Source organism: Eubalaena glacialis, chromosome 8 (genome assembly GCF_028564815.1).
Source record: "Eubalaena glacialis isolate mEubGla1 chromosome 8, mEubGla1.1.hap2.+ XY, whole genome shotgun sequence".
Classification (NCBI taxonomy): Eukaryota; Metazoa; Chordata; class Mammalia; order Artiodactyla; family Balaenidae; genus Eubalaena; species Eubalaena glacialis.
This window is the reverse complement of record NC_083723.1, coordinates 7,508,698-7,535,308: the sequence shown is the minus strand read 5'-3', so window position 1 is coordinate 7,535,308 and position 26,611 is coordinate 7,508,698. Positions and strand designations below refer to the sequence as shown.

At 45.9% G+C, this 26,611-nt stretch overlaps 2 protein-coding genes across 3 annotated transcripts in view; both read right to left on the bottom strand.

The window, feature by feature from the left end:
- Nucleotides 1–905: 905 nt before the first annotated feature.
- On the bottom strand, nucleotides 906–3,919 carry MRPS24 (mitochondrial ribosomal protein S24). The gene is made up of 4 exons (XM_061198342.1): nucleotides 3,825–3,919; nucleotides 3,669–3,737; nucleotides 3,425–3,536; nucleotides 906–1,339 (listed from the first exon to the last, which is right to left on the bottom strand). The coding sequence occupies exons 1-4, from the start codon at nucleotides 3,861–3,863 to the stop codon at nucleotides 1,056–1,058; spliced, it is 504 nt and encodes a 167-aa protein (XP_061054325.1). The 5' UTR covers nucleotides 3,864–3,919; the 3' UTR covers nucleotides 906–1,055.
- An 8,093-nt stretch (nucleotides 3,920–12,012) lies between these two features.
- The window catches only part of URGCP (upregulator of cell proliferation), a 97,821-nt gene continuing 83,222 nt past the window's right edge, over nucleotides 12,013–26,611 (bottom strand). For both annotated transcript variants that reach the window (XM_061198340.1, XM_061198339.1), the window contains 3 exons: nucleotides 17,373–17,405; nucleotides 17,112–17,150; nucleotides 12,013–15,363 (listed from right to left, as the gene is read on the bottom strand). In XM_061198340.1, coding sequence (XP_061054323.1) covers nucleotides 12,770–15,363; nucleotides 17,112–17,150; nucleotides 17,373–17,388 — 2,649 coding nt within the window. In that variant the 5' untranslated portion in view covers nucleotides 17,389–17,405 and the 3' untranslated portion in view covers nucleotides 12,013–12,769. The remainder of the gene's footprint in view (nucleotides 15,364–17,111; nucleotides 17,151–17,372; nucleotides 17,406–26,611) is intronic.

The window sequence follows — 26,611 nt, the reverse complement described above, 5'->3', positions numbered from 1 at the left end:
TCTGACTGAGAGTCAGGGTTACATAAATGTGAGGGACACAGGGTCAGGGTCATGGTGAGTCAGTCAGCCAGCATCGGAGACAGGATTGGGGCAGGGTGGGCCCTGGTTGGCACCCTCAGGTAAAAGTGAGGCTGAGGGTAAAGGTCAAGTTGTGGGTGGGATCAGGGACATCAGGGGTTAGGATTAGAGTGAGTGTGTTAAAGTTCAGGGTCAAGTTAAGGGTACCAGGATCATGGTCAAGGTGAAGGTCATCAGTGTCAGGGTGAAGTTGAAGGTGAGCAATCCCTGTCCCATTTCCCAGCACCATGTGTGGCTTTTGCAGATGCCACTTTCTGAAATGTTCTTCCTCCATTTACCTGCATATCTATATTCCTCACCTGCTTGGAGTCTTCAGTGCGGCCTAACCCTCCCCGTCCCCCTCCACTAGGATACAAGTATTATGAAGGCAAGGATCTTGGAATGCAATGTTTTGGTCATTGATGGGTTCCAAGCTACTCAGAAGAGTGTCTGGCACAGACTAGGTGCAGTTAAGCTTGTTTAATAGATGACTATGTGCTACGTTATTTCTGGGGGAATAAAAGTACATCTGAAATACAACAAACTGTTCACAGTAGCTTTCTCTGGGGTAGAATTACAAGTAAGCGTCACGGCTGATTTAATACATGTCCATATTGTTTTAATTTTGAAAAAACTAACATTGCTTTATAATCTCCAAAAATGGATCTTTCCATTTTAAGAGAAAACAAAGAACTTCAGGTAAAGTTCCTGACACAGTGATTGGCACAAGACACTCACGGAACCATAGCTATTACCTAAACCTCAGGAACTGGCAGCCTTCCTGGGAACCCTGGAGCATCCTCAAAGAAACCCCATTCTAGTTCTCTAGACAGACCAAGAAGCAAGACAACATGGAGAGTCTATTTATTCAACAGCCAACTTTGAAGACAAAGCCTCAGTAGTCTGAGGGGATGTATTTCCCCTGTTTCTACTTCAGTCCTTTTCCACAAGTTTCTGTCCTTTGCAGGCTACAGTTTGATGCAAACAGGCTGGTTGCCCTAGATATACTTATACACAACCTTTGAGGGCACAGTTTGGAGGTGCAGATGCACAGGACACTTGTAAAAGTGGGACAGCAGAGTCTCACTGTAGCCCACAAGGAAGTAGAACTTATGTGCAGGTAGCTGCCTCAGGACCAGGGCACAGATCTCCACCTGGTTAGCCCGGCGCTTTAGAACAAGCTGGTCGGCCAGGCAGCCTGGGAAGGTGCCCAGCATAAATTTACGAAAGAAAACATCTTCCACTGTTCTCTCTGCAGCATGGTCCTCCCCAGCCAGGTTACCTGAAGAGAGAAGGGTACCATGGTGAGTTGGCCAAAACTCCAGAGGTTAACATCCAAGAGCGCTGGGCACTCAGTTCCACACCCCACTCCAGCCTCTTCTCCTTTCTTCTGGAAGTGGAATAAGAATAACACTCTAGGGCTTCCCTGGTGGCGCAGTGGTTGAGAATCTGCCTGCCAATGCAGGGGACACGGGTTCGAGCCCTGGTCTGGGAAGATCCCACATGCCGCGGAGCAACTAGGCCCGTGAGCCACAACTGCTGAGCCTGCGCATCTGGAGCTTGTGCTCCGCAACAAGAGAGGCCGCGATAGTGAGAGGCCCGCGCACCGCGATGAAGAGTGGCCCCCGCTCGCCGCAACTACAGAAAGCCCTCGCACAGAAACAAAGACCCAACACAGCCATAAATAAATAAATAAATAAATAATTTAAAAAAATAATACAGAAAGAGAACTCATTCATTAAAAAAAAAAAATTCCAACCGCTGGGAATGCTCCTTCAGCCAAACTTTACAAATAATAAAGCTTTAAAAAAAAAAAAAAGAAGAATACTCTAAAGTTCAAAGAACATTATTCCAATAATCCCCAAACAAATCCTGTGAAGTACGTATTATCATTATCCTTGTTTCACAAAAGAGAAGAATGAGGCCTTAGCCAGGGCACAAAACTCAGATGATTCTTCTACGTAGACACAGAGTGCCCCTCTCCCTCTTTCTTGACTGCCTTATAGAAGCACTGGTCATCCCACGGACCAGAGAGATGAGGCCACCAGCTACTTCTGACACGAGGGATGTGAGCTCTCTCACTGACTAGAGCCATGGCCTCAACCAGTGGATTCTCACTGTGGACCACGGAACCTTTGCACCTCTTACGGCATCTGTTAAAGAGTCTCCACACACACACACCCAGACCTTAGAACTAGAACTTGAAAAGGGTGGGGGACAGAAATCCGTATTTTAAGGTAGTTCTCTAGACAGGTGTATCTCAAACAGTCAAGTTGAGAACCCTCATAGTGAACAAAATACTGTTGACCCTCATCAACTCACAGTAGTTCTGTTCTATAACGTCAGTCGTTATGTTCTATAAAATCACCATGAACAACGAAATTAGCAAATGCTAAAACACTGCTCCTGGTGGAAATACAGTTAGGTTTCTGCAAGCCTTTGGTTACAATATTTTTATCAACAAACTGATGTGTAGCCTTATTTTGTTTTTCTGTTTAAAGACACCTACAAATGGCTGATCAACACTGCACTCTCTGCCAATAGCTCTGTAACTCACGCCTGAAGGAAGCTTTTCTAACAATCATGCCATGCAAGGTACATCACAGTCTTCTTGAAATTAGGAACATGAGACAGCACTTCAGCATTACAGGCTATTATAAGGCAGTGGAATCACCAACACAAAGTACAAAACTTGAAAACATGGCAGTCATAGATCTCGAAAAGGGTACTTGTTTACAGCATGCGAGCTGAAACTAGAAGGCAGGGCCTTGTTCAATCGCAGCTGGGAAGGTGCATGTGGGGTGCTTTCTCTGCCCACGTCTGAGAATGAATGTGAAAGCACCTAGAATAGGCAAATTCACAAACATGGAATCTGCAAATAACCCGGGCAAACTGTACATACCTGTAGTGAAAGATTTGTGCTTCAATATTTACAACAGTCTTCCGGGTCATCGAATTCCAAAGGGTTTCACTCTTTTCACTGCCTCTGAGCTGTTTTACATCCGTAAATTACACATAACGGGCAGCGATACAAAACAATTGTCTTTAGGCATGCAAACAATTTCTGTGGAAGTTCAACTGAACCCTTGAACGCTTGCCTCCCATGGAAGAAGAGTTTTGCATCCCTTTCAAATACATTTCAACGATCCTGACCACATACATCTCGTCTATTTTACTCCTCTTTTGAAAGCGTCTGACTAATTTCTGATCCTCGCGTTGACTACCGAGTTAAACAAAATCTCTGACACGTGTTCACGTCGTGTTTATGTGACAGTCGCGACTGAGAACGCCTTCCCTGGGGCCAGGGGTCGGGCCCACAGCACGTCCTCGTCCTCTCCCGCCACCGCGACAGGCATCGTCCCCTCACCTGTGTGCAGCGACAGCCAGCCCTTGCGATGGGCGATGTGGTGCGGCGCGTGCGCCTGCTCGTAGGTCACCGGCTTGTCCCCCTTGCCCACTCGGACTCGGGCCGCCCGGTTCTGGAAGGAAAGAGGGCCCGTGACTTTCCGCGACCACCGACCCAGGGCGTGCCCGAGATCACACCCTCGCCCGCAGGTCCCACACTCCGAGGCCGCGGGCGCCCAGACCCCAGGCCTCCACGCCGCACTCACCTTGGCGCAGACCGCGGAGGTGTGCAGGGCGCGCCAGACGCACGGCAGCTCCCGGCTCCAGGACAGCACCTGTAGGGAGAGTGGGGCGTGAGACCGAAACGAGGGCTCCCCGCGCCCCCCCTCCAACCGCCGGCCCCGCCCGTGCCGCCCACTCACCAGCGGTCGGAGCCCCCGACAGCAGACGGGCGCCGCCATCTTGGGCCGAGCGGAAGACGGGGCGGGGCGGCGTCGGGGTAAAGGTCAGGCGCGGGAGGCGGACGCGCGGGCGAGACCACACGCGAGCCGGCGCGGGGGTGCGAGCCTCTCGGCCGGGCGGGGCCGCGTGCACTCCGCGCCGACCTGCTGTCGGCGGCGGCGGGGGCCCAGGCTCCGGGCTTGTGAGGCGGGCCGTGGGGGGCCGGGAGGTGGGGGGAGCTGGACTCTCCGCCTCCCCCCGCAGCCCTGGACACGTCTTGCACCCCTCCGTCCTGCCCCAGTCGTGGTTTGCGTCGTGTTTCAGATCCGGAAACTGGATGATGCGGAGCGTGAGGTTTCGGGGTCCGAGAGCTCGCAGTAGCGGGGCGAAGTGTCCTGGCGGGGGGCGGGCCGGGGGGAGGGGGCGCCCACCGCCCCGCCCCGCCCGGCCGGCGGGGACTGTCGGGGGAGCGGAGCGTTTCAGCACGTCTTAGGAATTAGGCTGGTCAGTTCTGTCTCCAAATAATATCCTTTAAAAAAGAAAAGAAAAGAAAGAAACACCCTGACTTTTATCCACAAATAGAGAGGAAGTATGTTTTGGTTAAAACTTTACCTAGTTCTTGGGAGGGGCAAGATAGGGGTAGGGGATTAAGGAACACAGCCTGCTATGTAAACAGAAAGAGGCTACAAGAAAATACTGTGCAATGCAGGGAATATAGAAAATTTTTTTATTTTATAGTAAGTGAAGTATAATCTATAAAAATACTGAATTACTGTATCGTACACCTAACATAATATTATAAACGAATATAATATTGTAAACTCACTGTACTTTAAAAATCAGCCAGTTCTTCAAGGATGGGTTATGTAGAGGGTAGGGTTTCACATCTGACCATACCCTAGTGTCTGGTCCTTGGGGAAGGAAAATTTTAAGGGAAAAAGGGCTGATGGTCGCTTAATTCCTGGGGATGTTACAGAGCCTGCTATACTCAAACCAAAGCATTGCCACTGTAATTTATATCCAGTAATTATTGTCAGAGGGAAAAATAGCAACACTGGATATCCTAGTTCAAAACTCACACATAAAATGGAAAAAACGTGGACTCTGGATTCAGGCTCAGGTGTAACAACCTTTGTGCAATTGAGCCTCAGTTCCATAATCTGTATAACGGGTTTGGTTAATAATACCATTCATAGAGCTGTTATTAGTTCTGTTAGGTTGAATCATGTGAAATTGCCAACGTTTGGCCATTTTGACGTAATCATTCACCCTAATGCTGCTTACGTACTGCTGTGGTTTCCCATGGGAGGGAGGACTAGATTATCATCTATGTGGAAGGGAAATGGAGGCAAAGGCAGACAGTGAGCCGCCTCAGATCACACTGGGGAAGGTCCAAGAGGGACTCTTGGCTTCAGTGCAGTACATTTTCCATGGTCAAGATTCCTCTGACCATTTGGAGCTGGTTTCTCCAAAAAGGGACAGCGTCTTTCATGTCCACTCTACTAGGAATGTTTTATTTCTAAAATTTAAACTGGCCTCCAGCTGTTCTGCATATTGGATAAGGGGACAAAACAGGACTAAGATGGTCTCCAATCACAATACTTTCCAAATGTAAGAACTTTCAACTTTAACTGAAGGACCCTTTTTATTATTATTATTTATTTATTTTATTTATTTATTTTTGGCTGCATTGGGTCTTCGTTGCTGTGCGCGGGCTTTTCTCTAGTTGCGGGGAGCGGGGGCTACTCTTCATTGCGGTGCGTGGGCTTGTCATTGCGGTGGCTTCTCTTGTTGCAGAGCACGGGCTCTAGAGCGCAGGCTCAGTAGTTGTGGCACATGGGCTCAGTAGTTGTGGCTCATGGGCTCTAGAGCGCAGGCTCAGTAGTTGTGGCGCACGGGCTGAGTTGCTCTGCGGCATGTGGGATCTTCCTGGAGCAGGGCTCGAACCCGTGTCCCCTGCATTGGCAGGCGGATTCTCAACCACTGCGCCACCAAGGAAGCCCCTGAAGGACCCTTTTAAGCTGATAGTTTTTTTTTCTTTTTAAAGTTTTCATAAAGTTTGATAATTTTATAATTTGATAAAATTTTGCAGATGTGCTCCAAAGTGGTGAGGAACATGGGATCTGGTATCTGAAATACAGCTTCCTGGCTTTGCAGTTTCAGCAACTGACTTGCCCTTCCTGAGCCTCAGCTTCTCTCATCTATAAAATGGGGACCATGATGATTGTTGTGAAAACCACACTGTAAAATGCTTGATGGAGTGAGCAGCTAATAAATGTTTTTTTAAAAAAAGGATAGAGTCCCTGCTATCTGCCTCCTCTTAGGGAGATGAACCAACCATTGAGGGTTCATGAGAACTCACTGGAACACCACCAGAGGAAAGGAAAAGAGGCTGGTTTTCCATGCAGGTGACGATGGCATGGACTTCTTTTTTTTTTTTTTTTTTTTAATTCATTTTTGGCTGTGTTGGGTCTTCGTTTCTGTGCGAGGGCTTTCTCTAGTTTTGCCAAGCGGGGGCCACTCTTCATCGCGGTGCGCGGGCCTCTCACTATCGCAGCCTCTCTTGTTGCGGAGCACAGGCTCCAGACGCGCAGGCTCAGTAGTTGTGGCTCACGGGCCCAGCTGCTCCGCGGCATGTGGGATCTTCCCAGACCAGGGCTCGACCCCGTGTCCCCTGCATTAGCAGGCGGATTCTCAACCACCGCGCCACCAGGGAAGCCCGATGGCATGGACTTCTACCGGAGCAGCAGGAGGCGGTGCTGTCCGGCTGAGCAGGGGCTGTTGTGCTTGGGGTTCGAGGTTTGCTACTCTTCCTTAGGCCTCAAGAGGCTCCCAGGAATTCCAAACTCATCTAGATCTTTCACTGGCCTTTTGTTTATTATCTTTGTTTTATACTATGCCTTGTTGCGAAAAGGGTTTCACCTGGTTCCTTGAAGGGGGGTCGTGCGGAATGGGGGGAGGGAGTCACGTGAATGTGTTTGCATGATTTAAATAACCTAAAGGGCATTTTAATGCATGAGTATGAACTGTTACATTGTTTTAAATCACCAATAGAAAAATTTTAGTAGGATATTTATTTCTCTGTAATTTCTATTTAACAAAACACTAACAGTGTTTCTATGCACTTTTTGCTTCTCCCATCGATCCTGTAAAGGAGGCAATATTGTCCAGGTTTGGCAGATCAGAAGATGGAGGCTCCGAGACTCCCCTGGGGTCACAGAACTAGCCAAGGGTAGCAGCCTTCTTGTTCCAAAGCATGTGCTCGTTCCACAGCTGAGGTTCCACTGCACCACTGGGTGGGAGTGAGTGTTCAGAACCGTGCAGGATGGAGGAACGGGCTGTGTGTCTGCGGGTGGGCACAGACCACTCAGGACTGGCCGTGGGGGCACTTCCTGGGCTTGGAGAAGCCACATCTAGGAGCAAGGGGCTCACACGAAGAGGCTGCCTGCTCCCCTGCTGGGGACTCCAGACCCGAGCTTTGAGGAGACAGGGATGCCCCACTGTTTATCGTCACGCATCAGCCCCTGTGCTCTCCTCATGATAACCAGGAGGATCCAGACTCCCTCTTACGCTCTCAGAGCAGCGATTCTCCACGCCGGCTGCACATTAGAGTCCACTGGGTCCCACACCACAAGGACAGTACTGGACAGAGGCGTGGCACCCGTCCTTTTTCAGTGCTCCTTAGATGATCCCAATATACAGCCAAGGTTGAGAACCAGCGTCCTAAACTCCAGGTTTATGTGAAAGACCCCCAGAACCTAATCCGTAGAGACCCCTTTGCAGGAGAGGGATATTGGATGGTCCTTACAGCCCTTTCCTACCACCAGTCCTGCGAGACCATCACGGCGCTTACTCTGAGGGGACTGGGCCACAAGACAAACAGGGGGCTGCTGTGTGGTCTGGATTCTTTTGAAGACGGTCTGTCCCGAGGGCTCACCTGTATCAAAGGATAGAACACTGGCCAGGCTGTGGGGTGACGCTGTGTGAGAGGGAGACTCTGGGCCTACCTGGACTTGCAGAGCACGGTACGGCCTAGAACACAGTGTTTGTTTCCTGGAACTCACCAGAATCCGGCCTCAGGGAGAGTTGCCCCAGGCAGAGACCTCTGCCTTCCTGTTGGCTGTGGGATTCTCGGAGACAACTCCACTCATGTTGGTGCTCACAAGATGGACTTATTCTGATTCAGAACTGCTGACACTTTACATTTTGTAATCCTATGGTTTTTATGTTACTTTTTTTTTTTTTTAATTTTATTTTTGGCTGCGTTGGGTCTTCGTTGCGGTGTACGGGCTTCTCATTGCAGTGGCTTCTCTTGTTGCGGAGCACGGGCTCTAGGCGCGCGGGCTTCAGTAGTTGTGGCACGTGGGCTCAGTAGTTGTGGCTCGCGGGCTCTAGAGCGCAGGCTCAGTAGTTGTGGCGCACGGGCTGAGTTGCTCCGCGGCATGTGGGATCCTCCCGGACCAGGGCTCGAACCCGTGTCCCCTGCATTGACAGGTGGACTCCCAACCACTGCGCCACCAGGGAAGCCCCCCTTTATGTTACTCTTGCTAATTCGTTTTCTCCTAATAACCAACCCATTCACCAAGAAGAATCCCAGAGGTTCTCGCAACCTCGATTCTGGGAACTAAGCCAAACAACCACTGAAACCAAAGCAGAGTCTTGAACTGTGTTCTCTCTTGCATAGGCAGCCAAAGCGGCTCTTACCCCATGTTTCCCTTGAGCTCCTGCTCCATTCTCCTACCCCCACTCTGCTTCTGTTGAGGCACAGGAAGAAGCGTTAAGTCCCAAGCTATAATTACTGACTTCAGCTTTGGCGCGCTGAGGAAGTCCAGTCTCCCGATAGTGGAACCAATTAGAAACACCCTTTACCACACTGGTACCCTGGGCTGAACGTCAGAACTCCAGGGCTTGGAGTAGATGGATAGGAGGAGTGGGCCTCACGTGTGACAGCCATGGAGACCTCACTCCCTGATTCTCAGATGCTGTGCTAGACCTGGACACAAAAAAATGGGCTTGATACCCTTCCTTCCGATGGGGAGCACAGAGAAGCAGGCAAGCAAAAGGAGCTTAGATAAGGACCATGACAGGAACACATAAAGGCCCCTGACCCCCTTAGGTGGTAGAATGGAGGTGGGGCTGCCATCAAAGTCCGTCCTGAAGAAGTGCCAGCCTAACCAAGAACAGGTGGAAGGAGGCCCCAGGCAGACAGAGCATGAATGAAGCCGCAGAGTCCAGAGTGTGGGTCCTGTGGGTGAGGGGTGGAAAGTCACAAAAGCCAGGACCAAGGGCACCTTGGCTCTCTCTTCTGTGGTTCTGAGTTACTGGTACTTGTAAGGCTGCACTCTGATATAATTTTGTTGAAGTTTTAGGAACTCAGGATAGGTGTGTAGCGAAAATCATTTTTTTATTACTGGCTCAGAAAGAGAGAAAGGATTTTTCTTTACTGTGCTAATTCACATCTGAGGAGCTGGGGAGAGCTACCAGATCAAGTTTACATTGGTACAGATTTCTCAACACCAGCCCTGCTAGATAATGTGTTTCAGTAAATCTAAGATAACATCGATTAGAAGACACTACTTGGTATACCATTAAGAAGGAGAAACGGACGCAAATTAATTTTAAGATACCACTGATCGATTACAAGATGAATCCTGTTTGGCCTGTTAAAATGTCTGAGGTCGATGTAGAAGGCACACAGCTTCCTTTGCACGAGCCTCATGGGTGCAGAGACTGGTGTAGACACAGCTTCGGGTGCCTTACTTATGTGCACAGGCCAGCTCCTCCAAAACCAGCCTTTGTGCACTCACCACAGAGCAGGTGCTAGTAGCGGGGGGTAAGGCTTAGAGAAGTGGAATGACTTCGCTCAAGGGCCGTGTAATTAGCGGAAGCAAGACCAAGTTCAGAACCAGGCCTCAAGTTCCCTATGCTGAGGGAGCTACTTCCCAACTCCAGGGAGAGAGACAGGGGCCCTTGTGCCCAGTCTTAGACTCCCAGGCCCATTTACTCCAAGATCACTGACGTGGTTCCTGCTTTCACCAAAGTTCCTGATCCCCCCTGGGAGCAGCCCAGCCACCCTTCTCTCTCTGAGAGGCTCTCACATCACTAAGCTGGGCTCCAAGGACACTGCCACCCAGTAGCCCCATGGCAAGTTCTGTGACCTCTCAGACCCTAAGATGTCTTCAGGTCTGATGTAGGGGGGCCCTCTGGCTGTGGTGAACCCAGGAATGGCTAGGGTAGACTGATGCTTAGTGTTCTGGGCTCCAGGGCACCAGTCAAGACCCGGGTATTGTGGAAATTTAATTACAAGAGCGGCACTGACTTCAGGGTCTGAAGGTGAACCCCTCTCGCAGGTCATGGAATTCCACATCAACCCCTAAAGATGGGTGATGGGAGCACCATTACTGACTCTGGAAAAATCACTTGCTCCAGGGCAACCTCTCCTGTTCCTGCACCTGAGAGAGGCAGTGGTCTGTGGACACTGCCCAGGCAGTTCCAGAATTCCTCAGTTGCTTGACTGTGAGTCCTCCAAGGCAGTCCTGCCTGGGGCTGCCCGAGGGCAACCTCTTGCTCAAGGTCTGTTACATTCAGTCTTCAGACGGGTCTGTTTTCGGAAGTTTAAATACACTGGGCAAATGTTTGATGTGATTTCGTAGCTTCTTAGGTCCTAGGGATATATGGAATAACTTTCCTGATTACTAAGCAGTTATTAATCTATCTTGGATCCTGCATCCTTTTGAAAATCTGTTGAAAGCTATGAACTCTTCCTCCCCTCTCCCTTCCAAAAAAAGCACACACCTAATTTTCAGGAACTCAGTGACTGAACCTTATCTTTGGACAATGGACAGACCCAAAGTAAAGAATCCTTAGGAGCCACTAAAGTAGGGAGTCACTAAAGCTGGCTTCCCTGTTTCAGATTTCAGGAATAGCTTGAATCAATCTTTAAAGGAACTGGTTGATAGTCAACAATTGTAAGAGAGATTTCCAGTGCCTGAACTTGGGGCCCAGGAATATCCTGGGTGAAATTCCTACAGTGCTAGAGAGGCAACTGGGTAGTTTTCATGGCTCTAAGGGGAAAAAGTAAGGAGAGGTATTGGTATTTCCAGGTGAACCAACATCTTAAGATTTGTGTTATTTAATGATCCACGAAGAAATGAATTTGTAGTGCCTGAGGATTAGACACTTTTTGAGTTTCAGAAGTGAAAAGGTTTAAAGTGAATGTATTAGCAAAAGATTAGGTTTCCTGAGTTGCAGCACTTCTTCCAGCCTCCGTTTCACACGTCAGAGCCGAGTTCCTGGAACACAGGGGCAACTTTCTGAATACCAGGGAAGCAGCAGGGGGAGCATGCTGGGGCCAGAGAAGGGGCTGAGGAGCCTTGGCACCCAAACACGGGTTCCAGTCCGGAGGGCTCCCTCTCCGAGCCTGGGACGGAGGAGGCGTTCAAGGAATAGAGAGAAGCTCCTGGTTGCCACCCGGGGGCCTGATTGTCCCGAAATCACAAAACACAGAGGGGAGGAGGCCCTAGGGCGCAAGCAGAGATTCCCAGAACTAGTGACACAGCTGCGATTGGGGTCTGAGGCACAGAGGGGTGACCCTGGCCCTTGGTAAGGGCCAGCACAGACAGAGATTCCAGCTGGAGACTCACCAGAGGAAGCGCTCCACGCTATGGCTCATGGTGTCAAGTGGGCCACGGATGATGCCAGGGAGGAGGCCTGGCCCTGGAGGCACGGAAGTGAGATGGAGGGCCGACACCCAGGGGCAAGGCTGGGGATGAGCCTGGACGCTGTGGAAGTTTGGGGAAGATGAACGGCCGGGAAGCAGAGGCGCAGAGCTGAGGGCACCGGCGTCCCCATCACCTCCCCTCTGCCGATGCGGGTCTGTGGGCTGGGCGAGCTGCTGAACTGCTCTAGGCCTCCTTGCCCCGTCTCTAAAACGGGGTAAGGATGGAGTTATTTTGGAGCCCCTGTGAAGATACTTAGTTCGGTTTTCCCGTAACAGCCTGAAGAATGGATCTCTGCTTAAAGAGAGGGGACGTGGTGGCATTTTTAAAGACACCTCTCTCAGGTGTCCACTATTTCAGATGTTCTAGTAAGCAACCCCCTCCGACAGACACCGTGATCCTCTTGGAGGAAACAGAAAAATTAAGGCACAGAGCGGAAACTGCCTGTTACTATCATTTGTGCATTCACTAGTTTCATTCATTCAACACACATTTATTAAGTGCCTGCAGTGCGCCAGGCCCTGGGGGTACAAAGTCGGGTAGTGTACAGCCCCTGCTCTCAAGGAGCTCACAAGTCTAGGGGAGAGGCAGACACGTGCACAGGTAAGTCACGCTGCGCGTGTTGAGTGCTGTAGCAGAGGCGTGAACGAAGCGCTGTGGGCGCGAAAGAGCCGACAGGAACTCCTCCTGAGGCAGGGTCGGTCAACACACAGAGTATCACAGTAGCCCTTGCCCACGGCGGGCCCTTCCCTCAGTGGGCAGGACCAGGTCGCCGAGGCCGATGCTGAGGTTCGCTGGAGGGAAGCCCTACCTCTGCTTCCTCAGGGCAACTCCCCAACCCCGTCCTAGGCACCAGCTGCCCGGGCTGCAGTGCTCAGGAGCCCCTCTCCACTCCAGAGGCAGACAACGGGGAGCAGCTGCACAAAAGACCAAACCACCAGGGGCCTCGAAGTTCAGAGACAAAGGACAAGTTACTGCTTGTGTCTACACCTCCTGCCCCAGGGTTCTTATACTCCCGGGAGCGTCTCTGAGCTGATCTGTGAGGTTACATCCTTTCCTGACACTGTGTAGGCAGCTCCAGAGCTGAGCCCCGTCTGTCACTTTCCTCCCCTCTCAGGAGCTGGGCACGGCTCCACGTGGACGCCCGCATCAGAAGAGGCTGCGCGCGGCGGGCCTCTGGCAGCTGGACTCCCTTCCCTTCCGAGGCTTCACAGCCGTCGTACCAGCTCGATGAGCTGCTGAACGTTTTTGTTTTGGTTGGACAGGCCATTCCGGATGTTCTCCAGCAGGCACCTCTTCAGTTCAAAAATGGCCTCGCTGTACCCCGAGCTCACAGCGGCCATGGGGGGCACGCCATGCCACAGGCCAGGGATGTGCCAAACGTGCTGCTTCTCAGGGTCACAAAAGGCCAGGCCGGCCAGCGTCCGGAGCCCGCCCCCCTGATCCTCCATTTGCACCGTGGCTCTGCCCGCATCCCTGGGCTGGTCCAGGAGCTGCTTCCTCTCTCTCGGCTTGGAGCCGGGCGCAGACGCGTCATGAAGGCTCTGGTACACAAACTGATAGTTGGGCATGTGCCCCATTTTTTCCAGCCTCAGAAACGCATGCAGAATAGCCGGCGGAATGTCCCTCGTTTCCGCTAAACTGACCACAGTGACGTTGCTCAGCCCCATAATCAAAGTGGCCAGGGAAGCCTCCTGCTCAAACCTCTCCCCCGCCTCGGTCAGGACTCCGCCTATCAAGCCCCCGGAGTCTATTACCAGGATGTGGTCACAGCCCAGGTCCTGGCTGAAGCTCTCGGCCACCGTGAGGAGCTGCATGAAGGCCCCTCGGGGACCGCGGCCCCTTCCCGTGGCAAACCGCAGCCCAAACATGGTGTTGAGGAGGGTGGACTTGCCTGTGCCCGGCACGCCGAGCGCCGACAGCACGACCAGGCGCGAGCGCCTCTCCAGGCGGACGTGCAGCTCCTTCAGGAGCCCCGTGACCCAGCGCAGGGGCGTGCGCAGGGTGTTCCCGTCGATCAGCTCCAGCGGGAGCCCCCTCAGCAGCAGTTCCAAGGCCAAGCCGGGGAAGTGGGCGAACCGCCTCTGCCCCGCCGGCAGCTTCCCGGCCTCCACAAGGCAGCTTTCCGCCTCATAGAACTGCCCCATCTCCCGCAGGAAATGCTCCACCCCCAGGGGCTCCGGCCAGAGGGGCTCGCCGAAGTCCACGGCCCCGCAGTGCTTTGGTCTCAGGGTAAGCATCGTCTCCGGAGACGGTCTTGGCCTTGGCTGGGCCGCCCGGGCCAGTCCCCACTCCATCCACCTCAGGAAGTACTGCTTCTCGCCCAGAGAGGGGCTGCTGATGCCCGAGATGAACTCCTGGAGCCCCCAGGCAGGGTCGTGGCCATTCTGCTGCATTCGAAGTTCCAGGAGCCGATGCCTCAGCTCGGCCCTGTACTTCTCAGGAGGGTCCCCAGCCCACTGGACCTGGCAGAGCTCCTTCTCCACCTGGGCCGCCTTTCTCCACGGATCGCCCTGCAGCCGCAGCTCGTCCCGGCGGTAGGCGTCCGAGTCCTTGATCTTCCTGGTGATCTGCTCCATCCGGCCCTTCGCCCGCTGACACTCGGCGCAGTCCTCGTCGACCTTCAGCCCCAGCTTGCGGGCCGCATTCGCCATGTCCTCCACGGAGACCCTCCTGCAGGGGGACCGGGCCACGTGCGCCACGATGGCGCGGACCCTGCGCACGAAGCCCGCGCTGTCCGTGCTGCTGACCTTCACCAGGACGTGCGAGTGGTCCATCTTCAGCACGGGGATTAACCTGTTCAGAAACCTCAGGTTTGTGTTTCGCTTCCCACGGTAGGGGCTCAGGATGAAGTAGTATTTCGTGGCCGATCCCTTCATGGAGTACAGCAGTTTGTATTCCTTCTTACTGATGTTGTCAGTCAAGATGAACACGGCCGAGGAGATTTCGGTCAAGAGCTTAAACTGCAGCCAGTGAGAGCCGATGTCACCTCTCAGGTTCAGAAAGGCCACGGGCTCCGGGAAAATGTCCAAGTCCTCCCTGCCACTGGGAAGGAACCAGGAAATTTCCACCAGCCCGTCTGCAATCTCCCGAGGGTTGGTGCCCAAGTTCAGATCCCGATGCCAGAAACAGTCCCGCTGCCTGTGGCCAGGGCTGAGCACGGCGTTGAGAAGCTGGGACTTGGAGTTGCTGCTGACCTCCATGCGCACGAAGGCGAAGGCGGGCGCTCGGGACAGGACCACGCTGTCTTCTCTGAAGCTGCCCACCGCCCTCGGGGGCTGTGACCCCCATGTCCGCACAGTCCCCCTCATGGCCCACAGCAGAAACGTGTGGTAGTGGTTTTCTGGGTCGGGCAAAACGAGAGGGAGTGCAAACTGGCAGAGGGACATTTTTAGCACGATTTCTTGTTGCAGGAAACTATCTGAGGAAAGCAGAAGGGCACAGAGAAGGTCCAAGGGGTTCACAGGCGTGTCGGGTGTTGGCAGCTCGGAGAAGGAATAGATGTCCGCAGAGATGTCGTCGGCCGTGTCCCAGTAGATGATCTCCTCTTCCACCTGGCTCTCCTTCTCCACAGGCCTGGTGTCCGGGGGTACGTCCAGCACCATGGTGGTGTTCCTGGCTTCGGCGTTGAGGGCCTGCAGCTTCCTGAGGAAATTCCAGGGCAAGTCTTTGGGAGCCTGAGGAGCCCAGTTCTTCATGCTATCACTACTGATCTGCAAGGAGTCCTGGAGGCTGAGTTTCTGCGCCTGGTATGTCTCTAGTCCCAAGAGGGACAGCATTTCCTGTAGTCTGCTCCTCTCCACTGTGGAGAGAAATGAAGATATCAGCGCTTACCCTGCACGTCAGGGACCCAGGTTAGAGGTGGGGAGGGAAGAGCCCAGCCTGGCGTGTAGGAGATGGCCTCCTTCGGGGTAAAATGCAGGCACCCCTAGGCCACCTGAGACCAAGACAGAAGTAACATCACCCACCCCAGATCCAAATGTGGTCGGAAACATGTGACATTAGAGAGGGAAGAGAAAAGGACGTCTGGGGGCAACTGTTAAGCATTGGGAGGACCTGTGTAAAAAAATGTCTGGTGTCTCTTGAAACCTCCGAGATTTAGCAACACCAAGCCCAAATGTAATTGGCTAGAGTGAGCAGCTGTGCACCCTAGATGTGGGACACAGGCCCCATTCTCTGGCCACGCCTCCACTCCCTCCAGGATACTCCTGTGCTTCTGGCCCAGCAGTGGACTCCCTAACCCTGTCACCAGGAATTCCCCACAGGGGACACAATCACTGATTCACTTTGGTTTTCTGGTTAATGCTCTTTGCTCTTTACAGACAAGTTGGAAAATTTGTAAAGGAAACAAGGAGTTACTACTGGGTACAGAGCAACAGAAATCACAGATAAATAACATTTTGCAAAACTGAAGCCAATAATATGGTTTTAAATTTTCACTGATAAAAATATTTGGTAGAGATTGTCCTAAGTCTGTACTTATTTGTTCAGATTTTCAACCATAACATCCAATACAGTATGAATTCTTACAAGCACTAGATGCTCAGAACAGGAAGGCCACCTGCAAAGGTTTCATCCACCGACCCCATTCTTGGCCACGGCATCTTACCAATTTTCATTGCATATAATTTCCTGCATATAATTAGTAAACTTTAAATGGTAAGTATATTAACAAAATAAATCAATACAAATCCTGCTGAGCTCCAGGATTCTCTCCATTCTTTTCTTAAAAGAGGAAGCTACTATGCCTGTAATGCTACCTTAAATGTGGATATAAACCACAGGAGGAAGCGCAGGTGATCAGCCCTCTTCTCGTTTCCCAGGAAGTCATATGATGGGTTCAGGACCATGCCTGGTGAACAGCAGGACTCAAAACAATGGAAAAGAGGTGTCTCATTCCCCTGTAGGGGTCCACTTGCTGCCTAATGTCTCTCTTCAGAAACTCCACCCTCCACAGGGGCTGAGAGAGTTCTACGGGCTGTGCCACCACCCCAGAGACTACAGGAGCTGGCAAACTTGTTGCAGAAACAAAAGAACTCTATGGGGAGAGAGACTGTAGTAGAAATCCATCATATAAGTCACTCCGGTTTCTGAGTGTTGCCTGAATGAAACCAGGGACACTGTTTTTCTTATCCAGACAGAGAACAACTGTTCTTAAGTAGCATGGTAGCTAAGTGCGACAGGGAAAAGCCAGAGCAAACAAACCTATTAATATATGCACTCATGCCCAGTCCGGGACCCTTGGCAGATCTATTATTGAAACCACTGGATCAGACGAATGATTCCCAAACTTGGATGTGCTTTAGAATCACCTTGGGAACTTGTTAAAAATAAGATTTCTGGGCTTTACTTCCAAAGATGCAAACTCTCTGTGTTACTCTGTATGGTAACAGGTCCCCGGGGAGTTGTCTCTCTGGCAATATTATTAATGGCACATAAAGGGTTAACGGAGTAGCAGTGATTTTGATGCGGTCAGGGGTTGGAACTACCAGCCCAGATGATGTCTTCCTTCAACAGGACAGGCAACGAGAGCAGAGGGAAGGCACATACCTGTTGGAAAGTCACTGTCCTGAGCCTCATTCGGACCATCTAAGAAAAGCAAAGGAAAATGAAGTGTCAATCAAATCAGGTGGCTAGAATTGACACAAATTAATTTAAGCTGAACTCAGAACCCTCTCTCTTCCTTACTAAGATAGCAACTTCTCCCAGTTGTTCAAAACCTAAAATGCCAGTTAGTGTTCACTTTGCCCTCTGTCCCCAGTCCAATCTGTTGCCAGAGCCTGTAGTTTCTCCCTCCATGATGAAACTCACCATCATCTCCTTCCATTTCTCTCCATTCCAAATCTGCAAGAAAAAAACATACACACACAGTTAGTTTCATCAGCAAGTTAGGACCCTTCTACCAAAAAGTTCAAGTGATGATATGGTAGCTAATGTTTATTTTGAGTACTATTATTAGCTTCGGATTTTCCTACATAAATTTCATTTGTTTATAACCCCAAATACGACACAAAGTTGTAATAGCTACACACAAAATAATGATTTGCTCTACAATATACTCCTTGTAAAATTTACTAAATTTTGTGAAAATAAATATAAATAACTTCATGAAACATACATAGATTAATCTTTGATTTTAGAAACTATTTAAAATACACGTTGATATAAATTCTTTGGTTTAATTTCAAGATTACCTCCTACAAACTTTATTTTTATTCTAGCATAAGGAGTTCCTGTTATCACTTAAAAATGATGCACATATATGGGGGGAGGGCATAGAGTGGGGAATAGCTATAACTTACAAGTAGACGTACTTGTTCAAAGTCTCTAACAGCATAACGTATTCATCAACACTAAGTACTTTTAATTACTGAATTATTTAATTTAGTGCTATTCAGATATTTACATCGGGAAAAAAGACCGTAAAACTCTAGATTTGCTAGCAAAAGGGGAATGATGGGAGCAAGACTTCTCTGTACATATTTTTATTGTTTCAACTTTTGATCCAAGTAAAAGTATCACCTATTTCAAAATTAAAATTGTATTTTTAAAAGCTTATGAATCAGGAAAAAGTTCTGACAGTTTCAGATTTATTCCCTCATGATTTCCATATAATCAGATAAACAATTCAGTCTTCTTTGATGATATCTCTGGGAGACACACATGAAGAGCTGGAAAGAGAAAAACAAGAGAAAAGGAAGGGGGCTTTGGAGAGCACGAGCATGAACATTCTAGAGAAGACACAGACGATTCATACAGATTGAGCCGCAGTGTTGAGCAGTCAAAAGATTAGTTTATTCACAGTGGACAAAAGACGTCAGAAGAATTTTTCCGAAGAACCTAAAATGCCATCTGAGAAGGTACAATGGTTAAAGACAAGAACGGGACACCTAGAGAAGCCTGAGATGGGGTCGAGGTGGCTCTGAGAGAGTAGTTTTGAGCTGGAAGCAAGGAATAAACTTCAGACCCAGAGAAGACAGGGCCTTGCTTTGCTAGTAACAGGAGATAGCTCTGATTTGGAACAGAGAGATAACAGGTGGGTAAAGTCAAGGATGCACAAAGTGGCCGAAGGTCACACTGTCAGACTAAGGAAATCGCTGATGAGGGGTGGGAGAGCTTCTGAGTAGAGAACACTGGAAGCCAAGGTAACCATTGGTCACCAGCAGACTATAGAAGAGGCAGAAGAGGAGGCACAGGGCTTCAGCCAAGGACACAAGTCAGCAGCAAATACAGGAGGCCAGCAAGGGCTTGGTACTGTGGGCCAAGGTCTCCACTATACTTTCTGTTGGACAAGAACTGATCAGGATGGGACAGGCTTGGGTTCCAACCCAGTGGGGATGTTGGGCTCGAATGGAACACAAGGGGCAGAATGTGGACAGGACCTACCACTGAAATGAACTCTAAGTGGGGCAATTAGAACCATCTCAGCCATCAAATGGAATGACTTTTTTTTTTCAATTATTAAAGTAGCCAGTACTCACGCTGTAGAGTTTTTCACCACATTTTGGAATGTTTGTTATTGGGCAGTAAAGGGACATTTAAGACACTATTTGACACCTTGGGGCTGTTAGTGTCAAGAATGAGCTATGGACACCGACGTGCGAAAGAATGACGTTGAACTCCTACCTCACACCATAGATAAAAATTAACTCAAAATGTATCAGTGACTTAAGTATGAGCTAAAACCGTAAAACTCTTAGAGGAAGACATGAGGGTAAATCTTCATAACCTTGAATTTGGCAATGGATTCTTAGGTATGACACCAAAAGCACAGGCCACAAAAGAAAAAATACATAAACTGGACTTCATCAAAGTAAAAATCTGTATGCATCAAAGAACATTGTCAAGAAAGTGAAAGACAACCTACAGAATGGAGAAAATACGTGCAAATCATATGTGATTGGGTCTAGTATCTAGAATACATAAACAACTCTTACAACTTCATAACAAAAAAGACAAAACTCAATTAAAAAATGGGCAAAGAACTTGAATAGACATTTCTCCCAAAAGATATACAAATGGCCAACAAGCACATAAAATGATGCTCAACATCATTAGTCACTAGGGAAATCAAATCAAAACCACGGTGAGATACCACTGCACACCTGCTAGGATGGTGATTTTTAAAAAAGGATGGAAAATAACAAGTATTGACAGGATGGGGAAAAACTGGAACCCTTGTACCTTCCTGGTGGGACTGTAAGTGGTGCAGCTGCTGGGGAAACAGTTTGGCTGTTCCTCAAAAAGTTAAACACAGACTTAACCATTTGACTGAGTAATTCCACTCGGAGGTGTATACCCAGAAGAATTGAAAACAGGGACTCAAACAAGTACATGTACATGCATGTCCATAGCATCACTGTTCACAATAGCCAAAATGTGGAAACAACCCAGATGTCTGTCAACAGATGAATGAATAAACAAAATGTGGTCTATCCATGCAATAGAATATTATTCAACCTTAAAAAGGAACAACATGGATGAACCCCAAAACACTACGCTGGGTGAAAGAAACTAGACAAAAAAGGGCACGTATTGTATGACTCCATTTATAGGAAAATACAGAATAGATAAACAAAGACTTAACATAGATTGGTGGTTCCTATAGGGACTGGGAGGAAGGAGGGATGGGAGAAACTGCTTAATGGATACACAGTTTTACTTTCAAGTGATGGAAATGTTTTGGAAATGAACAGATAAGTGGTGATTTCACAACTTTGTGAATGTACTAAATGTCATAGAATTATTCGCTGTAAAATGCTTTTTTCCCCAATATTTTTCCTTTTTAAAAATTGTGTTAAAATACACATAATATAAAATGTACTATCTTAAACATTTTTAAGTGTACAGGTCAGTGGCATTAAATATATTCACATTGTTGCACAGCCATCACCACCATCCATCCCCATAACTCTATTCATCTTGTACATATGAAATTCTATACCTATTAAACAATAACTCCTCAATCTCCCCTCTCCCCAGCCCCTGGCAACCACCATTATATTATACTTTCTGACTTTATGATTTTGACTACTTAACTCACATAAGTGGACGCATACATTATTTATCTTTTTGTGACTGGCTTATTTCACTTAGCATAATGTTCTCAAGGTTCATCCATGCTGTAGCATACTGTAGAGTTTCCTTCCTTTTAAAGTCTGAATAATATTCCGTTGTATGTATATACCACATTTTGGTAATCTATTCATTCACTGATGGACATTTAGGTTGCTTCCATGTTTTACTTATTGTGATTAATGATGCTATGAACCTGGGTATACAAATATCTCTTTGAGACATTGCTTTTGATTTTTTTGGGTATATACCCAGATGTGGAATTGCTGGATCATATGGTAGCTCTATTTTTAATTTTTTGAGGAGCCTCCATACTGTTTTCCACAGTGGTTTCACCATTTTACATTTCCACCAACAGTGCACAAGGGTTCCAATTTCTCCACATCTTTGCCAACCCATGTTCTTTTCTGTTATTTTTATAGTAGCCATCCTAATGGGTGTGAGGTGGTATCTCATTGTAGTTTTGATTTGCATTTCCCTAATAATTAGTGATGTAGAACATCTTTTAGAGTGCTTATTGCCCATTTGTATATCTTCTTTGGAGAAATGTCTATTCAAGGACTTTGCCCATGTTTGAATCAGGTTTTTTTTTTATTGTTAAGTTTTAGGAGTTCTCCATATATTCTAATATTAATCCCTTATGAGATATATGATTGCAAATATTTTCTCCCACTCTGTGGGCTGCTTATACTCTGTGGATAGTGTCTTTTCGATGCACAAATTTTTTAAATTTCCATGAAGTCCAATTTGTATATTTTTTCTTTTGTTGCAGGAGCCTTTGGTGTTACATCCAAGAAATTGTAGCCATATCCAAATTCATGAAGCTTTTGTCCAATGTTTTCTTCCAAGACCGAGTTTTCAGTCTTACATTTAGGATTACATTCATCCATTATGAGTTAATTTTTGTATACAGTTTTAGGTAAGAGTCCAGCTTCATCTTTTGCAAGAGAATACCCAATTTTTCCAGGACTATTTGTTGAAAAGACTGTCCTTTATCCATTGAATGGCCTTGGCACCCTTGTCAAACATCATTTGACTGTATATGCAAAGGTTTATTTGTGAGCTTCCTATTCTGTTCCATTGGTCTGTATATCTGTCTTTATGCCAATATCACATTGTTTTGATTACTGTAGCTCTGTAGTAGGTTTTGAAATCAGAAAGTGTGAGCCTCTAGTTTGTTCTTTTTCTAGATTGTTTTGGCTATTCACTGTCCCTTGAGATTCCATAGGAATATTAGAATGAATTTTATATTTTTGCAAAAACTGTCATTGGGTATTTGATGGGAATTGCACTGAATCTGTAGATTGCTTTGGGTAATATTGACATTTTAACAATGTTAAGTCTTTTGGGGGGAAAGGCAAGATAGGGGTAGGGGATTAAGAGGTACAAACTACTATGTATAAAATAAATAAGCTACAGGATATATTGTACAGCACAGGGAATATAGCCAATATTTTATAATACCTATAAATGGAGTATATAACTTTTAAAAATTGTGAATCACTGTTGTACACCTGAAATTTGTATAATATTGTAAATCAACTATACCTCAATAAAACAAACAAACAATATTTAGTCTTCCAATCCATGAACTTGGTAACTCTTTCCACATATTTATATCTTCTTTAATTTCTTTGAAAAATGTTTTATAATTTTATTGTACAAGTCTTTCACCTCCTTGTTTAAGCTAATTCCTAAGTATTTTATTCTTTTTGACACTATTTTAAATGGAATTGGTTTTGTAATTTCCATTTCAGGTTCTTCATTTTAGTATACAAATGCAATTGATTTTTGTGTGTTGGATTTGTATCCTGCTACTTTGCTGAATTCATTTATTAGTTCTAATAACTTTTTTTTGTGGATCTTCAGTATTTTCTATGTATAAGGTCATATCATCTGCAAACAAAGATAATTTTACTTCTTCCTTTCCAATTTGGATGCCTTTTATTTCTTCTTCTTGCCTAACTGCTCTGGTTAGAACTTCCAGTACTAGATAGAATAGAAGTGGTAAAAGCGGGCATCATTCCCTTGTTCCTGATCGTAAAGGAAAAGCTTTCTGTTTTCACCATTAATGTTTATTGTGGGTTGTTCATATGTGTCTTTTATTATGTGAAAGTAGTTTCCATCTCTTCCTACTTTGTTGAGTGTTTTTTTTTTTTATGATGAAAGGACATTAACTTTTGTCAGATGATTTTTCTACATCAGTTGAGATAATCATGTGGGTTTTATTCTCCTTCATTTTGTTGATGTGGTATATTACATAGATCTATTTTCATATTGTTAAATCATCCTTGCAATCCAGGAATAAATCCCACTTGGTCATGGTGTATCATCCTTTTAATATGTTGCTGAATTCTGTTTGAATATTAGTGTTTTGTTGAGGATTTTTGCATCAATGTTCATAATGGATATTGGTCTGTAGTTTTCTTTTCTTGTAGTGTCTTCATTTCGGCTTTGGTGTCAGGATTATGTTGGCCTTAGGAATGAGTTAAAAAATGTTCCCTCCTTTTCAATTTTTTGGAAAAGTTTGAAAAGGGTTGGTATTAGTTCTTCTTTAAATGTTTGGTAGAATTCACCAGTGAAGCCATCAGGAGCAGGGCTCCTCTTTGTTGCAAGGTTTTTTTTTTTTTTAATTATTGTTACTGATTCAATCTGCTTACTCGTTATAGGTCTATTCAGATTTTCTATTTTTTTGTGATTTAGTCTTGTTAGGTTAGGTCTATTCAGATTTTCTGTTTCTTTGTAAACTTTGTGTCCTATTTCACCTAGGGTTATCCAATTTGGGGGCATACAATTGTTCATAGTACTCTATTTTTTATTTCTAAATGTCCCCACTTTCATTTCTGATTTTAGTAATTTGAGTCTTTCCTATTTTTTTCTTAGTCCACCTAACTAAAGGTTTGTCAATTTTGTTGATCTTTTCAAAGAACCAACTTTTGGGTCACCAATTTTCTCTATTCTCTATTTCATTGATCTCCACTCTAATCTTTATTACTTCCTTCCTGTGCTAGCTTTGCATTTAGTTTGTTCTTCTTGTCCTAGTACAACTTAAAGTTGTAAAGTTAGGCTGTTTATATGAGATGTTTCTTGTTTTTAATGTAAGCATTTATAATTATAAATTTCCCCCTTAGTACCACTTTTGATGCAGCCCATAATTGTTAACATGGTGTGTTTACATTTTCATTCATCTCTTCTTAACTGTTTTCGGATTTCCTTGTGATTTCGTCTTTGATCCATTGGTTGTTTAAAAGGACGTTGTTTAGCCTCCACAATTTTGTGAATTTTCCAGTTTATGTTACTGATTTCTAATTTCATTCCACTGTGGTCAGAGAAGATACATTGTGTGATATCTATCTTTTAAAAAACCACTGAGATTTACTTTGTGGTCCTACATATGGTCTATCCAGGAAAATATCCCATGTGCACTTAAGAAGAATATGTATGCTGTTGTTGTTGCGAGGAGTGTTCTGTATATGTCTATTAGATACACTTTGTTTATTGTGTTGTTGAAGTCCTCTATTTCCTCATTTATCTTCTGTCTGGTTGTTCTACCCATTATTCTGAGTGGGGTATTGGAATCTACAACTATTATTGTAGAACTATTTTCCCCTCCAATTCTGTCAGTTTTTGTCTCATATATTTTGATGGTCTGACATTGGGTGCATAAATGCTTATAATTATTATATCTTCTTGCTGTATTGAAATGTTTGTTAACATGTGATGTCCTTCTCTGTCTCTTGTAACTGTTTTTGATTTAAAGCCTATTTTGTCTGAAATTAGTATAGCCACTGCCATTCTGTTTTGGTAATTATTTGCATGTAATATCTTTCTCCATCCTTTTACAAGTTTGTGTCTTTGGATTTCAAAAGTGAGTCTCTTATACACTGCATATAGTTGGACCATGTGTTTTTATCAATTCTGCCAATCTCTGTCTTTTGATGGGAGAGTTTAATCCACTTACATTTAAAGTAATTACTGATAAGGAGGCACTTATTTCTGTGTTTGTGCTATAGAAACAAATTTTCTATAGAGCTATAGCTTTTTGTCCCTCATTCCCTGCATTCCTCTCTTCTTTTGTGTTTAGTTGATTTTTAAGTAGTGAAATGTTTGAATTCCTTCTTGATTCCCTTTTGTGTATATTCTATAACAATTTATTTTGTGGTTGCCATGGGGATTACATTTAATGTCCTAATGTTGTAACATTTTAATTTGAGTTTATAGCAGTTTAACCTCAACAACATACAAACACTCTGCTCCTTTACACTCTGTCCCCACTGCTTTTGGCTTTTGATGTCACAAAATTACATCTTTATATAATGCATGCCCCCAAACATAAATTAATAACTCTTTAAATGCATTAGTCTCCTAAATTACGTACAGAACAAGATTTGGAGTTATAAACCAACAGTAATGCTAGCTATTACATTGATTTTTTAATTTAAATATATTGGTCTCTTACATCATTTAGAAAACAAAAAATGCAGCTACAAACCATTGTTACAATAATACTAGCTATTATAATTGCCCATGTATTTGCCTTTACTGAGATCTTTATTTCTCCGTACAGCTTAGGGTTACGGTCTAATGTTCGTCTTTGCAGCACACCCTTGAGCACTTCTTCCAGGGCCAGTCTAGTGGTCACAAACTCCCTCAGCTTTTGTTCATCTGGGAATGTCTTGATTTCTCCCTCATTTTTCTTTTTTGATTTATTTATTTTTGGCATTGGCAGGCAGATTCTTAACCACTGCGTTACCAGGGAAGTCCCTCTCCCTCATTTTTGAAGGACAGTTTTGCTGAATACATGAATCTTGGTTGACAGTTTTTTTTTTTTAAAGCACTTTGAATATAGCTGCCTACTATCTCCTTGCCTCCAAAGTTTTTAATGAGAAATCTGCAGATAATCTCTTTGAGGATCACTTGTAATGATTTGCTTCTCACTTGCTGCTTTCAAGATATCTTCTTTTTCTTTTTCTTTTATAAATTTAATTATAATGTGTCTTGGTGTAGGTCTCTTTGAATTCATCTTACTTGGAGTTCATTGAGCTTCTTGGATGATTACATGTATGTCTTTCTTTAGATTCAGGAAGTTTTCAGCCATTATTTCTTCAAATATTCTCTCTGCCTCTTTCTTTTCTCCTTCTGGGACTCCCACATGAGTATCTTGGTCCTTTTGATGATGTCCAGTAGGCTCTGTGTGCTTTTCTTCAATCTTTTCTCTTTCTGTTCCTCAGCCTTGATCACTTCCATTGTCCTATCTTCAAGTTCACTGATTCATTCTTCTGCCTGCCAAGTTTGCCTTTGAATCCTGCTAGTGAATTTTTCATTTCAGTTATTGTACTCTTCAGCTCCAGAATTTTGTTTTGGTTTATTTTTAGGTTTTCTATCTCTTTATTGATATTCCCACTTTGTTCACTCACCGTTCTCTTGACTTTCTCCATATCTTCCTTTAGTTCTTTCAGCATCTTTAGGACTGTTGTTTTAAAGCCTTTGTCTAATATATCTGACACAGTCTTTTCAGGGACAGATTTTGTTGATAGATTTTTTTCCTTTGAATGGGCCATACTTTCCTGTTTGTTTGTATGCTTTATGATGTTTTTGTTGAACACCTCTGAATGTAATAATGTGGTAACTCTGGAAATCAGATTCTTCCACCTTACCCAGGGTTTGCTATTGTTATTTTTTGTTTGTTTTTTGGTTTTGATTGTTGTTGGCTGTCTCTGTGCTGAAGGTGTAAACTTAAGGTCTTCTCTGGTCTTTTCTGAGCATTTTCCTGGGAATGCACAATCACTTTCTAATTTTCCCCATATATGCAGTTGTTTCTTGGGGGTTTTTTTTTGTTTTATTTTTTTAGTTATTTATTTTTATTTTTGGCTGTGTTGTGTCTTCGTTGCTGTGCGTGGGCTTTCTCTAGTGGTGAGCAGGGGCTACTCTTCATTGCAGTGAGCGGGCTTCTCATTGCAGTGGCTTCTCTTGTT

Bases quoted from the DNA above. Each gene is read 5' to 3' on its own strand.
- MRPS24 (XM_061198342.1), bottom strand. From the start codon at position 3,863: ATGGCGGCGCCCGTCTGCTGTCGGGGGCTCCGACCGCTG. The intron at 3,738-3,824 runs GTGAGTGGGCGG...CTCTCCCTACAG, and splicing joins GTCGGGGGCTCCGACCGCTG to GTGCTGTCCTGGAGCCGGGA. The intron at 1,340-3,424 runs GTGAGGGGACGA...TTCTCTCTTCAG, and splicing joins CTGGCTGTCGCTGCACACAG to GTAACCTGGCTGGGGAGGAC.